The 12,782-nt window shown below is 46.0% G+C and overlaps 1 protein-coding gene across 5 annotated transcripts in view; it reads right to left on the bottom strand.

The window, feature by feature from the left end:
• TTC28 (tetratricopeptide repeat domain 28) overlaps positions 1–12,782 on the bottom strand; it is a 159,906-nt gene that overhangs the window by 32,530 nt on the left and 114,594 nt on the right. For all 5 annotated transcript variants that reach the window (XR_004754809.1, XR_004754810.1, XR_004754811.1 and 2 more), the window contains exons 7-12: positions 7,127–8,468; positions 5,649–6,172; positions 3,926–4,035; positions 3,507–3,636; positions 2,867–3,085; positions 723–888 (exon numbers count right to left, since the gene is read on the bottom strand). Coding sequence is in view for 2 of the 5 variants with exons in the window: in XM_035340711.1 (XP_035196602.1) it covers positions 723–888; positions 2,867–3,085; positions 3,507–3,636; positions 3,926–4,035; positions 5,649–6,172; positions 7,127–8,468 (2,491 nt within the window). In the remaining 3 variants the exon portion in view is untranslated. The remainder of the gene's footprint in view (positions 1–722; positions 889–2,866; positions 3,086–3,506; positions 3,637–3,925; positions 4,036–5,648; positions 6,173–7,126; positions 8,469–12,782) is intronic.

The raw sequence follows: 12,782 nt of genomic DNA, 5'->3' as shown, positions 1-12,782 counted from the left end.
AGGTTCCCTGGATCCCACAGAATCCTAAGCTCATATAAACTCAAAGATCAGTGCCATCATTTTGTCTTGGCTAACATCATGACCTGGAACACCAGTTTTGGATGTACACTGCCCCCGTAGACCATAGGTTGCTCTTGGAAAGCAATCTGTATGGTGGTGACTCTAATGTCAGCTGTTGATGGCTTTTGGGGGCTGGGGCAGCACAAAGAAGAGGACATTTTTCTGCAGCCTCGGGGATTTAATTGTGCTTCATTCACTAATTTCAGTGCTGCATAAAAAGGCAATAGAGCTTTAAACAAGATTTAAAAATGGTACAGCTTATAAGAGCCCCAGTTCACATAAATTTTGAGGTCTGGTTAACAAATCAGCCAACACTTACCTTTAAATCTCCTTTGCACCAGTAGTAAACTAGACCTGAAAACAGCCAGTGTGTTACTAACCTACTCCAAGTAAAGAAACTATGTAGTAAGCTGCACTTATAACAACAAGCTAAATTGTTGCCATTTTTTTTTTCCCTGAACAATTCACATACAAAGAACAGATATTTCCAGCAGAAAAATAGACATGGATACATGAATAGAACAGTTTAGTAGTTGCTGTAATGAAAATTTGCCCCCTGCTCTCATTTTCAGTTCTCAGACTTCTCATCCCATTAGTTGAGCTGTTATTGCTTTCTAGTGAGAAAGTGGGAACCAGGATGTTAAACCCTATCTCCAGCTTACCGGGTATAGTAGGAATCCACACCCAGAGCCTCCCGTACACTTGAGACGTACTGTTCCAGTGCAGAGTTTGTTACTGTTTGCAAAGTCACACTGTTAGCTTCAGGGAAGTCCCCAGCACTTTCTGTCAGGCTGTCACCCAGATAATACTCATGAAATTTTAGGATTCCTGCAAGGAAAAAGAAATATGACATTATTTCTGCAGGGGAGGAAGAGCACTGCCAGCAACTGTCCAGGAAAGTGGAACAGTCCCTAGCACTTGGCATTTCCAGTACAACTGTAGCAATGCATTCTGTGCCATGTCTCCACAGGGCTTTTCAGACTTCTGAATTACAATTGGCTATTTAAAATCTAGCTTTGTACTTTGCAGACAATAGCTCAAAAGTACTTTGCTTTTATGAGCTACTCGGAATGCATTTGCTATTGCAGCGGTCTTATATAAATTATAAAGCACATCTTTCATGCAAGCATGTAAGTCACCAGCATAAGCCACATTTCAACAGCTATGCATGAAAAATACCTATTAATAGTCTCTGATCACATACATTGAACACACAAGGCCTCAAATGCTGAACAAAAATGCTATTACTACAGCAGAACCTTCTCATGTCACACAACGGTTTCTCATTTTACTTATATGCATGAAAATAGATTATATATATAGAAAGGTGTATTAATGTATAGTAAAATACTAAATGTTAGCATTTCACAATGGCTAAGACTTGTAACAAACAAACGCTGTTTTGGTAAGAATTCAACTAAGACTCTAGATAAAACCTTCCTCCATTCATACCGCCATAACCTTTCTGATACAATTAATTCTACAGTGCCACAGCCTGTGATCAACAGCAAGAGGCTGCTTTGTATGCCCTGTTTACATTGAGAGCATAGATCAGTTATCAAGAGTGGGGGAATAATGAATAAAGCAGCTCCTTCTGTCACAAATACAGAATCAGTGAAGAGGCTCTAAAGGCACAATTTCAGTGGGATAATGAGGATCCTGGGCTGTTATTGAAGCTACTCCCCACCAGCAGTAATGAGATGAGAAGGGACAGAGTCACTGCTGAAGAGCTCCCCAGCAAAGCTGTTCAAGAGGAAACCTGCAAGTTAAAGACAAAAGCACCAGTGTCCCTCTCCTTCCTCATACCTGTCAGCGTCTTCAAGGAGCCAGTCACAAACCCGTGTCCTTGGAGAGCACAGTTGCACTTCTGCATGACCCAGATGGACAAGGAGGAGATTGGTTGTGAAGCCCAGTGGCAAACCCTGCACCCCTGATCCATACAATTCTAGTATACTCAGCTTGATCTCAATACTATAGAATTAGTGACATTTTATTGTGCAAAGTACAGAATTAAAGAGCCAGTTAGGGCCAAGGATGCATAGCAGGATGACCTCATCTTAAACTTATATCATCAATATTACAAGACACCCCCCCCCCCCCAAAAAAAAAGAGCATCTTCTGATCACTGTAATCCCATCTGAAGTCAGAAATATGTGAATGTCTGCTTCCCTTCCCAAAGCATTTTTGGCATAATCTGAATAGTGCTTTTTATCTCTTTAGCTTTGTTATGATGAAGGGCTACAATTATTAAATTATATCCAGAAAGAACTCATGAAAATTTACAGTCATCATTTTATTAGATAATGAAAAACAGCTGCCTGCAAAACGCAATCCTCTTCAAATTAATCCTCCTTGCTCTCCTGTGATAAGTATTTCCACATTCATATGAGGGGAATTCAGAGGATCAGGCAGTTCAATGATGTATCAGGAAGCAAGGATGCCCTTCTGTTTTCTGCAATCCAATTCAGTAAATAAATGCCAAAAGCTTTTGGAATGATAAAGCACAGAAATATAATTATAGTAAGCATTCTTATGCATTAAAGATTCTCACAGACCAAGGTACTTGGAATCCCATTACTGCTCTGCATTGCTCTGTGGGAAAAACATACAGATTAGAGGTTGAAAAATGGAAATATTAAACACCTGAGACATTTCCATCTCCAGATGAATGTCAAAATCCTGAGTAAGAACTTCTATGTCATTATTGCTGTGGCTATGCCACCATTTCCCATCTATTTAGCTCCAAGGTTCTGGATCCAAAGGATTGCTTTTGTTCATAGGCTCTCACCTCCAAAAGGGACCTCACCTGCCCCAGGAGCCAGCAGCCAGCTGTACAGGTAACCTGCAGCCAGTGAGTAGTACAGAACAAGTCCCCTCTGGCCATTCACTGTCTCCAGGACCTGGTCAATGGTCACCGGAGAATAGGGATCAGAGTCCTGCTGCCCAGTCTGGCGTTCCACAAGCAGATCAGCAAATGCCCTTGTTCGCCCTCTCTCTGCTACTGCCAAAGCTTCATCATGGTGACCTGAAAAGACAAAGCCATCTCTCAGACCTGACACCAACATGGTCTGCAGTGAACAGTGCGTGAACAGGGACAGGTGCTATCCCAGCCAAAACACAAACCTAGTGAAACAGCATTACAGCATTTATTTCTGGAAAGAGCAGTCCAGCACTGGACTATGGTCCCACAGATCATCTTGGCTGCAAGCACTACCATGATGTATGGGGAAATGAGTCACAAAGTCAAATGACTGGAGAAAGCATGGAAGACTATCCACAGGTGCCTGAAACCCAAAGAGACCCTCACTTCTGTCCTGGCAAACAAATGCTGTGCTTCATCAGACAGATAAGAGCAAACATTATAGCACCAACTGTCTCCCTGCATCTTTAGTCGAACTGTGGAACAAGCTTGGAGTTCAGACCCAGCAAGCGATGGTGTCTCTTACCTAGGCTGACAAGTACTCGTTGCAGGGCCTGATAGGAAGATGTCTGCAGGTCGAAGAGTGACAGCTTGTAATCTGTGCTCAGCTGCACCTCATGTCGGATAGTTTCAAAAAGTGCCGAGGCCCGGTACAACTGGTGGGGGGAAAACAGCCATGGTGACTCCGTAAACAGATGTAGCAGATAGTACTGACTAGGAAAGCAAGATCCAGGGGCCACCATAGCCACAGATGTGGAGGTCAGCCTCAGACAGCCCCATAGGATGTCAGCATCCCTGGCTGAGGGCAGGGGGCTGGGGATGCAACAAGAAGGCACATGGGCTCAGTGCATCATAAAACCTGCCCCAGGGTGCACCAGACATTTCCTCCCCCTAGGACAGAAATGACCCACAGGACTCACAAGCATGGGGCAGGCCATGGAATACCTGGTGCTGAGACTCCTCCAGGTTCCCACTTGCCCAGAGGGAAAGGCCAAGGCCATGGCGGATTTTGGCTTCATCTTCTCTGCGTCCCAGCTGTTCTGCCAGCCTCAGTCCTGAAAAGCAGTCACAGTGAGAGAGGACTGGAAGGAGAAGTGGCTTTAGCCTCCAGGTGGAACATTCCTCCTGCCTCAGCTGTCTGGGGGGATATCGACTCAGGTGGGCCACATGCCTCCCTGGTGCCTGTGGCAGGCAGACAGCGGTACTGGAGAGCAGTGAGATGTCAGCTGCAGCAGTGCTAGGCAGCGGCTGCTTACACTCGAATCAACACTTGCATGGGAGGTGCCTAAGCAAGACAGACATTTCCATGGACCAAGACACAACCCAAGTGAGGTTAAGGTGCAATCCCAAGACACTCTGTACACTTCTACCAGGAAGTTTGACTTTTAAGTCTTAAAAGCCACATAGACAATCAAAATCACACTGAACTGCCAAACATCAGCAGAGAAGAGACTCTTGCCACATTACTTGTTCATTTCCCACTAGCTATTCCAGCATCCTGGAAGGTTCTACTCTGTCTCTCTACTGAGCCAGAACAGAGGGCAGGGTCCTGGCATGAGCGACATAAAGCACATTTTACTTCCAGCAGCACCTTCTTGTTTGTTCCCTCCTTTCATCACACTCCAGGCCTCTCACCTCCATGGGCCCTGCTGCTGCTAACAAGAATGCTTTTATCTACTTCAAGTTTCCTACAGACTGGAGAAAGGGAGGCCTGGTTGTGACCATGCATCTCAGCAGCAACCAGCATTTACTTTTTTTTTTTTTTTTTTTTTTTTCAGGAATCCTTCATCACACAAGGAAAAGGAGCTGCATATAATTTATCTCCTTCCAATTTAATTGAACTCCCTCAAGTTGTTGGAATCCTGTCAGTTGCAAAAAAAATGAGACCAACTGATATAATTAATCCTTCAGCTTTCAACTTCATACGCTCCAACTACATTGCTCATCTCCACCATCAGAGAGCTACTGCCTTGAACAAATGCTGCTTGCATGCTGGAATCTTTTTCAGTAGCACAAGCCAGAGGCCCACGCTGGTCCTGGCACTCAGCAGCAGGCAGATGGCTTCTGAACACCGAGGGCTGCACCTCCCAACCAAACAAGAGTTGTTTTCACTCTCAATTTACAGGACACTCACCCATCTGGTTTCACTCCCATTGGAGCTCAGAAAGAAAAGCCAGGTGGTGAGCAGCAAAGCACAGCTCAGCATACATTAGTTCCAGACCTACTTTTGGATGAGTACATCCTTACCCATGCAGCCAATTCCTGGGATGCAGTGCTATCTACAGAGAGGGTTTACACCTGCAATGCTCAGGCACAAGCAGGCTTTACAAAGACTCTCATTAGATGCAGTCTGGATTCAAGCTCAGAGCTGGATGGGAAACCCCCAGGAAGGAAGACACTGCTCTGCACAACACTCTCTTCACAGGATGCCAGAAAGGCTCTGACTGACATGGCGTGCTGACCAGAACAACTTGCTTGTGTAGCTACTCTCATGGATGCTCGACAGTAGCTATGTATGTCTGCAAGAGCTTTTGCATCTAAGTCACTGTCAAACCCATTCTATTAGTGCCACACTCACAGTACCTCACTTCTCTCCACATGTTCAGGCCTCCCTACTACTCCCCTACATCTATCACAGCATGCTGTGTTGGAGGATTCAGCCTCTTACCTTCCTGCAGGTACATCACAGCCTGAGAGTAGTTCTGCAAGGCATGATGAGTCCTTCCCAGACTGCTGTAGGATACAGTTTTGGCTACAAGATCATTCATTTGTGCTGCAATGCTGAGATGCTGTTCCTGATAAACTACCGCCCTCTCGTAGGTACCCAAGGACTCGTAGGTCAGGCCCAGGTTCCCGTAGGCTCGGCCTTGGCAAGTGGGATTGTTGGTCTCCTCCGCAATCTGCAGGTCTAGCTGGTGATACTGCAGGGCTGTGTCATACTCTCCCATCTGCTGATAGACACCACCAAGGCCGCAGGCAGCATCACTCTCCAGAGCTCGGTCCTTCATCTCTCGAGCAATGTTCAGCTGGCGTTCCAGGCAAGAAATGGCTTGTTCGTAATTCCCCAGCTGGCTGTGCAGGCTCCCCAGCTCCCCATAGGCCTGGGCTTTGTTAAACGCCTCCCCCAACTCATGTGCCACCACAAGCCTCTTCTCAAAGCATACCAGAGCCTGCTGCAAACTTCCCATAGCTCTACAAGGGAAGAAAACAGCATTGATTTTGCCAATATTTTCTTGAAATATAATGTTTTTTCACTTCCTCTAGAGGCCATCTCAAATCTTTCAGATAAATACAAATGTTTTCCCCCTAGGAGTCATGCTCAGCATCTTTGAATCACCATCCTTCCTCTGCTACCCTATAAACTTCTTGCTCCAAGGACAGAGCAACATCAGCTCCATTATTTGAGCCAGTAGCAGAGACAAAATAATTTTCTTCCCAGAATCCAGAGGACTCCGTTACTTGGTCCTATGCCATATCCCTGTGCATGTATACAATAGCCACACAAACACATCCTGCCATTAACACAATGCACCCATTTTCACTTGTCTAGACATCAAATTCCCTGCCCTCTACTGCATATTTAGACCACCCCCAACAAGCCAGCCAAGCTTCACTTATAACCAGTTTGCATGCACACTTCAGGGAAAGGGGCCTTTTATCTCCCTTTCCCTCACACTCAGCTCTACTCCTGTTCCCATCTGTGCATTCCCACATGCTCCTTAAGTAGCACGCAACCTTCCCCATGCTGTGTTCTATGCAGGTGTGCACACAGGCCACCTTCTCACATTTCTGCGTACATCTCATACCTCTCTCCTCTGTTTTATCAATGTTTCCTTTCGACACACACAAGCACACCTCCCACCAGTGCCTCAAGACAAGCACAGGTGTGCACAGATACAAATGCTCCCATGCACACGCTCCTCCCAGCAGCCCACTGGCTTCCAGTGCCTTCAAGGACTCAAGCACAAGTTCATGTGCAGAGCCTGAGCACCAGGTGAGCTCACAGGAACTCACCTGGACCAGGATCATGCAGGATACATGCAGACTATAACACTCGGCAATAATGAACAACAGATGCCTTTCTGTATGCTTTGACAGACTGCATTTCACTGCCTTTTGTTGCAATACACATGCAGTGCTCCTTACCTGTGTCCATTGCCCAGGCCCCGGTAGGCCTTTGCCTGATCTTGCATGCGGTTCAGGCTTTGAGCCACCGACAGGTACTGTTCATAATACTTTATAGCTTCCTCAAAATCTCCCAGAGCTTCATAACAATCTCCCAGGTTCCCATATGCTCGGCCTCGATCTAACACAGATTCATTTCCACTGAGCTGCTGAAGCATGGCCAGCTGCTGTTCAAAGTAGCCAATAGCTTCCTCCATGACATTCATGTTCATCTTGGTAATGCCCATGTTACCATAGACTTGGGCTTCTATGCTGGGGTCCTTCAACTTCTGCCCAAGATCCAGTTGTTCTTCGTAACACTTGAATGCCATAGTGTACTTCCCAAGTGACATGTATACTGCAGCAAGGTGACCGTGTGCTCTGCATTCACCTGACACATCACCCAGCTCCTGGTACACCTCCAGCTCCTGTGTATGGTAACCTAAAGCCTTATCACACTTCTGTATCATTCTGTATGCAGAGCCCAAGGCTGCATAGGCATTGGCTTCCAATCTCCTGTCTTTAACATGATGGGCTAAGCTCAATTGCTGCTCATAAAATTTTATTGCACCACTTATGTCTTTTTTACAGACAAAAATATCCCCCAAGTTCCCCAGAGCTCGGAATTTGGCCTGGGAATTGTTCAGAGACTGTGCCAGGGACAACAGATACTTTTGACACTCCTCTGCTTTGCTGAAGTCCATCAAAGCTTTGAAGGCCAGGCCCAGGTTGCAATAAGCTTTGGCTTGGCTCAGCTTGTCATGAAGATCCTTTGCTAAGGCAAGATCCTGCTCATAGTACTTAACAGCCTCTTCGTAGTTCCCAAGGCAGTAATGGGCATAGCCAAGGTTATGGCAAACTTTCCCCTCCCCTTCCATGTCCTGTAGCTCTGGGGACAAGCGCAGGTACTGCTCGTAGTAAGGTGCAGCCTGCACAAACTCTCCTCGTGAGCAGTGGAAGTTGCCCAAATTGCTGAGGGCCCGTGCTTCACTCTGGATGTCTCGCAGCTCCCGAGCAATGTTGAGATGATTTTGGTAGTGCTGCAGAGCACGGTCATGGGCACCCAATGCTTGATAGGCAACTGCTAAGTTCCCATGTGTAGATGCTTGAGAGGCTCGGTCATTTACTTCCATAGAAATCTGCAGCTCCTGCCGATGGTACTTGACAGCTTGGTCATACATGCCCAGAGCGTTGTAAGCATTGCCCATGTTGCCATAGGCCCGGCCCTGTGCCGCATAATCACTCAGCTCCTGAGCTATGGACAGATGTGTCTTATGCAGCCGCAGTGCAGTGTCATAGTCACCTTTCATCTGGTGAATGATTCCTGAAAAATAGCAGAAACGGGTTCAAAGAAACTAGTCCATCAGAGTAACCCTTCTGAAACACCTTGCTATGCCAGGACTGTTCTGCAACCCATCCTTTAGCAGCCCATGGCCTGGCCCTTTCCCCGTGCTCTCTACATGGAAACTCATCCCTTCCCCACAGCAGCCTGATACATAACTGGCACAGCCGATGCAGCACAGCCCAGGCATATCTCAAAGGTTTTCTATTACACGCAAAACAGACATTCACAACAACTGGACAGTTTGTCTTCACAAAATGCCAATGCTGTTTTTGAACTACCCTACTTTTTTCCTTCAGTGATACTTGGAGAGTTTAGAGCTCACATACAAATTACACTTTAAGCAAGAAAGCATTCATGCTTGCCTCTCGAATTCAAATCTTGTTTTCATTGAGACATGGGAACAGGAGCTCTAAATGTACTTCCTGTACATGATGTAGTATTTTATTTGCTTTTCTGTCTTGTCCTCCTCCATTACTAAAATCTTCCTATGGTAACAATACTAATATAGTTACCCTCTCTTTGAGAAGAATGTATCCATACCTGAGGTACTTATCCTCATACACCCTCTAACTCTGCAGTGTTCTTCTGGAGATAGTCAATCATTATTGCTCTCCCACGGGTGGCAGCTCCCCCCAGACTCCCTGCTCCTGCGTGGGCTCCTCTCTGCAGGCTGCAGCTCCAGCCCAGGGCTTGCTCCTGCAGGGGCTCTCCATGGGCCGCAGCCTCCTCCAGGCCACATCCACCTGCTCCACCGGGGGCTCCTCTGTGGGCAGTAGCGTGGAGATCTACTCCACGTGGGACCCATGGGCCGGCTCCACCAGGGGCCTGGTGTGGAGATGTGGAGCATCAGGGAACATCTGCCTTCCCTCAGCCACCAGTAAAGGAAGCATGCTGCAACCAGGTCCCATGCATCAGCCTCCCCCTGCTTTCTACCTATGCAGAGAAATCTGAGGACAGACAGCTTTCCAAGTGAGGCTGGAAAAGGGGTTGAAATTTGCTTTCTCGAGGCAATTTGGACCTCATAGATTCATTTCTTAAATTCATGTAGGATTGAAAACCCAAGTTCCATTACATCAGCATGAAACATTCTGGCTGGATTATCTGTATTTCTATCAAAGCAAGTTATTCAAAAATGATGCTTATTTTCCTACTAATGTGAGGTGTCAGAATAAGGCAACATAGAAAACACAAGCAGAACGAAACAGGATGGAAACAGCAAACACTTGGCTGCTGCTGTTTCCCCCCCACACACACTGCAATTGTGATCAAATGCAGAGCTGACAGCAGAAGGGATCGGCTCCCTGGTGTCTTTGCCAAGTTCCTTGCCCACTTCTCCCTCAGCTCTTCTGGGAACATGGCTCCACCTGATCATCAGCTCTCTGCCTGACACATGCTGCTGTTTCCCTGCAGTGTGACAAGGGAATGCAGTGGTTGCAAGGGTGAGCTACACTGAGCTCAGTGATGTGCTGGGCTCACAAGCTACTACACACAGCTGAGTGCTCCCACGAAAGGGCATTGACTTCTGCAGAAAAACCACTGAGTGACTACAGGGTATGGAACTGGACTGGACACAGAGCTAAATAAGACAGAAACCGTGAAAAGCAGTCACTGTAAAAATGTCCCATTGCTGCAGCAACTACAGAAGATGGAATTAGCTAAATCTCTCCCCTGAATGCAGCAGGCGGTATCTGAGCTGGAAGCAGGCAGAACCAGCACAGCCTCAAGGATGCTGGAGTTCACACTCCCGGCTACATCTCCTGATGTGGTTTTTCTTCTAGCCAGCACCTCTGCATGCCAGCATGACATAACACAGCAGCCCCACCTGTGAGAAAGCTAAACACACAGCTCATTGCAAAACGTATCTAAAAACCCAGGGTTTCCAAAATGAGCGAACAAGTAAACATTTCCTAATCTCTTACTACTAAACAGACAGATTCCTCAAGGAGATGAGACAGGCAGTTCTCCACCAGAGCTGCTTTGAACCTCCTTGGAGGAATCAAGTGTAGGAAAGCACTCAGCTTGAAGTGACAGTAAAAGGGAAGGAGAACAGGAATCAGGCCAAAAGCAAAACTGAGTTCAGCTGACTGTCTAGATAACTTGTTCTATGATGAAATACTCTTTATTTAAGAGTCAGAAAGCAGAGAAGAGGACAAACATTGTTAAAATTACTGAGTAGTGCCTTTGCACAAATGAAGTGATTACTACCGTGGAATGTAACAAAAAACAGTGAAGAAGCAAGCACTGCTGAGACAGGGAAGGACAGGAATATTATGCAGGAAGTATTGGACAACCTTGTGTATTAGAGCAACATGAATGGTGTAAGTTCAAGAGTAAAATATGCAAAGACACACACTTCAAGACTAATAGCAAGAATTTCTACTACAAGGGTAGGGAGTCATCATTTGGAAATAAAATGAGAAGAACCTATCCAGTGAACTGATGTATTTCCAGTAAAGAAAGATAAATGTGATTCCTGTTGGATGCAAAAGACTAGCAATTTAGAGAACAATGTTGGTGTTACTACTGAGAGGCATCAACCCTGGAAATTATTTTGACCATCAGAGTGCTGAAGCTCCAGAATAGCCCTATAGTATAGTATAGTAGTATACGACTTTACAGTATAGTAGTACCAAAATGTTACTGTTAAAATGGGATTGCTTAGTTTATGAATCATAGTGTTAATATTACATGGCATGTGCAATAACAGGAGACTGGATTCAGCACCTCAGGACACATCTTTCATCCCTCTTAGTTGAATCACAGATTCCTCTAGCTATTCTAAGCTTCTACAGCTTTTCTGGGAAAGTAACCTAAGTCAGCAATGTCAGCAAAACTATTATTAATTAAACAATTTCAATAAAGGGAAAAAAGGAAAAGGGAAAAAGAGGAGGGGAAAAAAAATAACAAGCAAAGGCTGTGTGGAAGTGCAGAGGAAAGAAATTACTCTCTACTTCCCACCAACGAGCGATGCTTGACCACGTCCTTGAGGCAGGGCCTCAATGCATGTGGCTGGTGTTCGGGAGGACAGATGTTTTCACGTGAGCCCACCCCTCCCGACTTCTTCCTTTTTCCACATTTTGTTGCTGAGTGTGACATCATATGGCATGGAATATCCCTTTGGTTGGTTTAGGTCAGCTGCCCTGGTGATGTTCCTTCCTCCCCTCTTGCCCACCCCCAGCCTGCTTGCTCTGGGGAGGTTGGAGGGAGTCCTGATGCTGTGCCAGCACTGCTCAGCTGCAGACACAACACTGGTGTGATATCAGGGCTGTTCTAGCTACAGGTGCAGAGCATAGCACTGTATGGGCTGCTGCAGGGAAAGTTAACATCCCAGCCAGATCCAGTACACCATGGAAACTGCTATTGCATTAGTTAGAGCTGTCACCCATCTGTTGTGGCCATGTAAGGAAGCAGGATCCCAAAATACACTGTCACTTCAAAACATCAGCATTCTGACTCATTCTTACAGCTATAATTATTGACTGCATAGCAGACAGTCTTCTGGTCAAGCAGCTGGACTATATCCTTGAAATAGCATATAAAGAATACAGCAGAACAGACCCAAACCCATAATCTAGCAGACATGAGGGGAGACAGAGATACCCTTTACTGCCTTATATCATGTAATGCTACAAAATTAGTGCAAATTACATTCATGCACAAGCTCTTTTTTCTTTCCTTAATGATGAATACAGACAGAACTGTGTAGAATACTTGTATAGAGCATCAGCAAAATAATTGTGTTCTGCCTATTAATCACTGATTTTCCAATCCAGGCAACAAATCGATAAGGGAAAAGGTAAAACATCAGACTAACTTTGAAACAGTGATTGCAGTTCCTGTGCTGGAGCCCAGGAGGAGGTTAGAGCAGAAGTTAAAGGGAGTTTTAGTCCCCTGTTAGCATCAGCCAAAGCAGAACAAACCTTTCCGTCACGGTGGAGTCACAGCTGTGCTACAGCTTGAAGCATAGACTAAAATAACATTGCTCTTGACTGAAGCTGCTCTTTTGGAATGAAATGTAAACACGTTGAAAGTTGAAAAAAAAAAGTGGTTTTGTAGGTCTCCCACCTACAGGGTGGGGGAACAACATCCCAGCCCCCTTCTTGGTGCTGACTGGAGAGCCTGACAGCATCCACCGCCTGGGTGTGCTCTGACACAACGCCCTGCAGCTGGCAGATGCCTGTGGGCAGTGAGAAATGAGGGAAGGGGGTCTTGGGCAAGTTCCCCAGTCCTTCAGCAACTGGGGACAACGTAACAACGTAATTTTGTGACTTTTGCTCCTCATGATGCTCGCCT

The sequence above is a fragment of the Oxyura jamaicensis genome, chromosome 15 (genome assembly GCF_011077185.1).
Source record: "Oxyura jamaicensis isolate SHBP4307 breed ruddy duck chromosome 15, BPBGC_Ojam_1.0, whole genome shotgun sequence".
Lineage (NCBI taxonomy): Eukaryota > Metazoa > Chordata > Aves > Anseriformes > Anatidae > Oxyura > Oxyura jamaicensis.
This window is presented reverse-complemented; position numbering and strand designations above follow the sequence as displayed.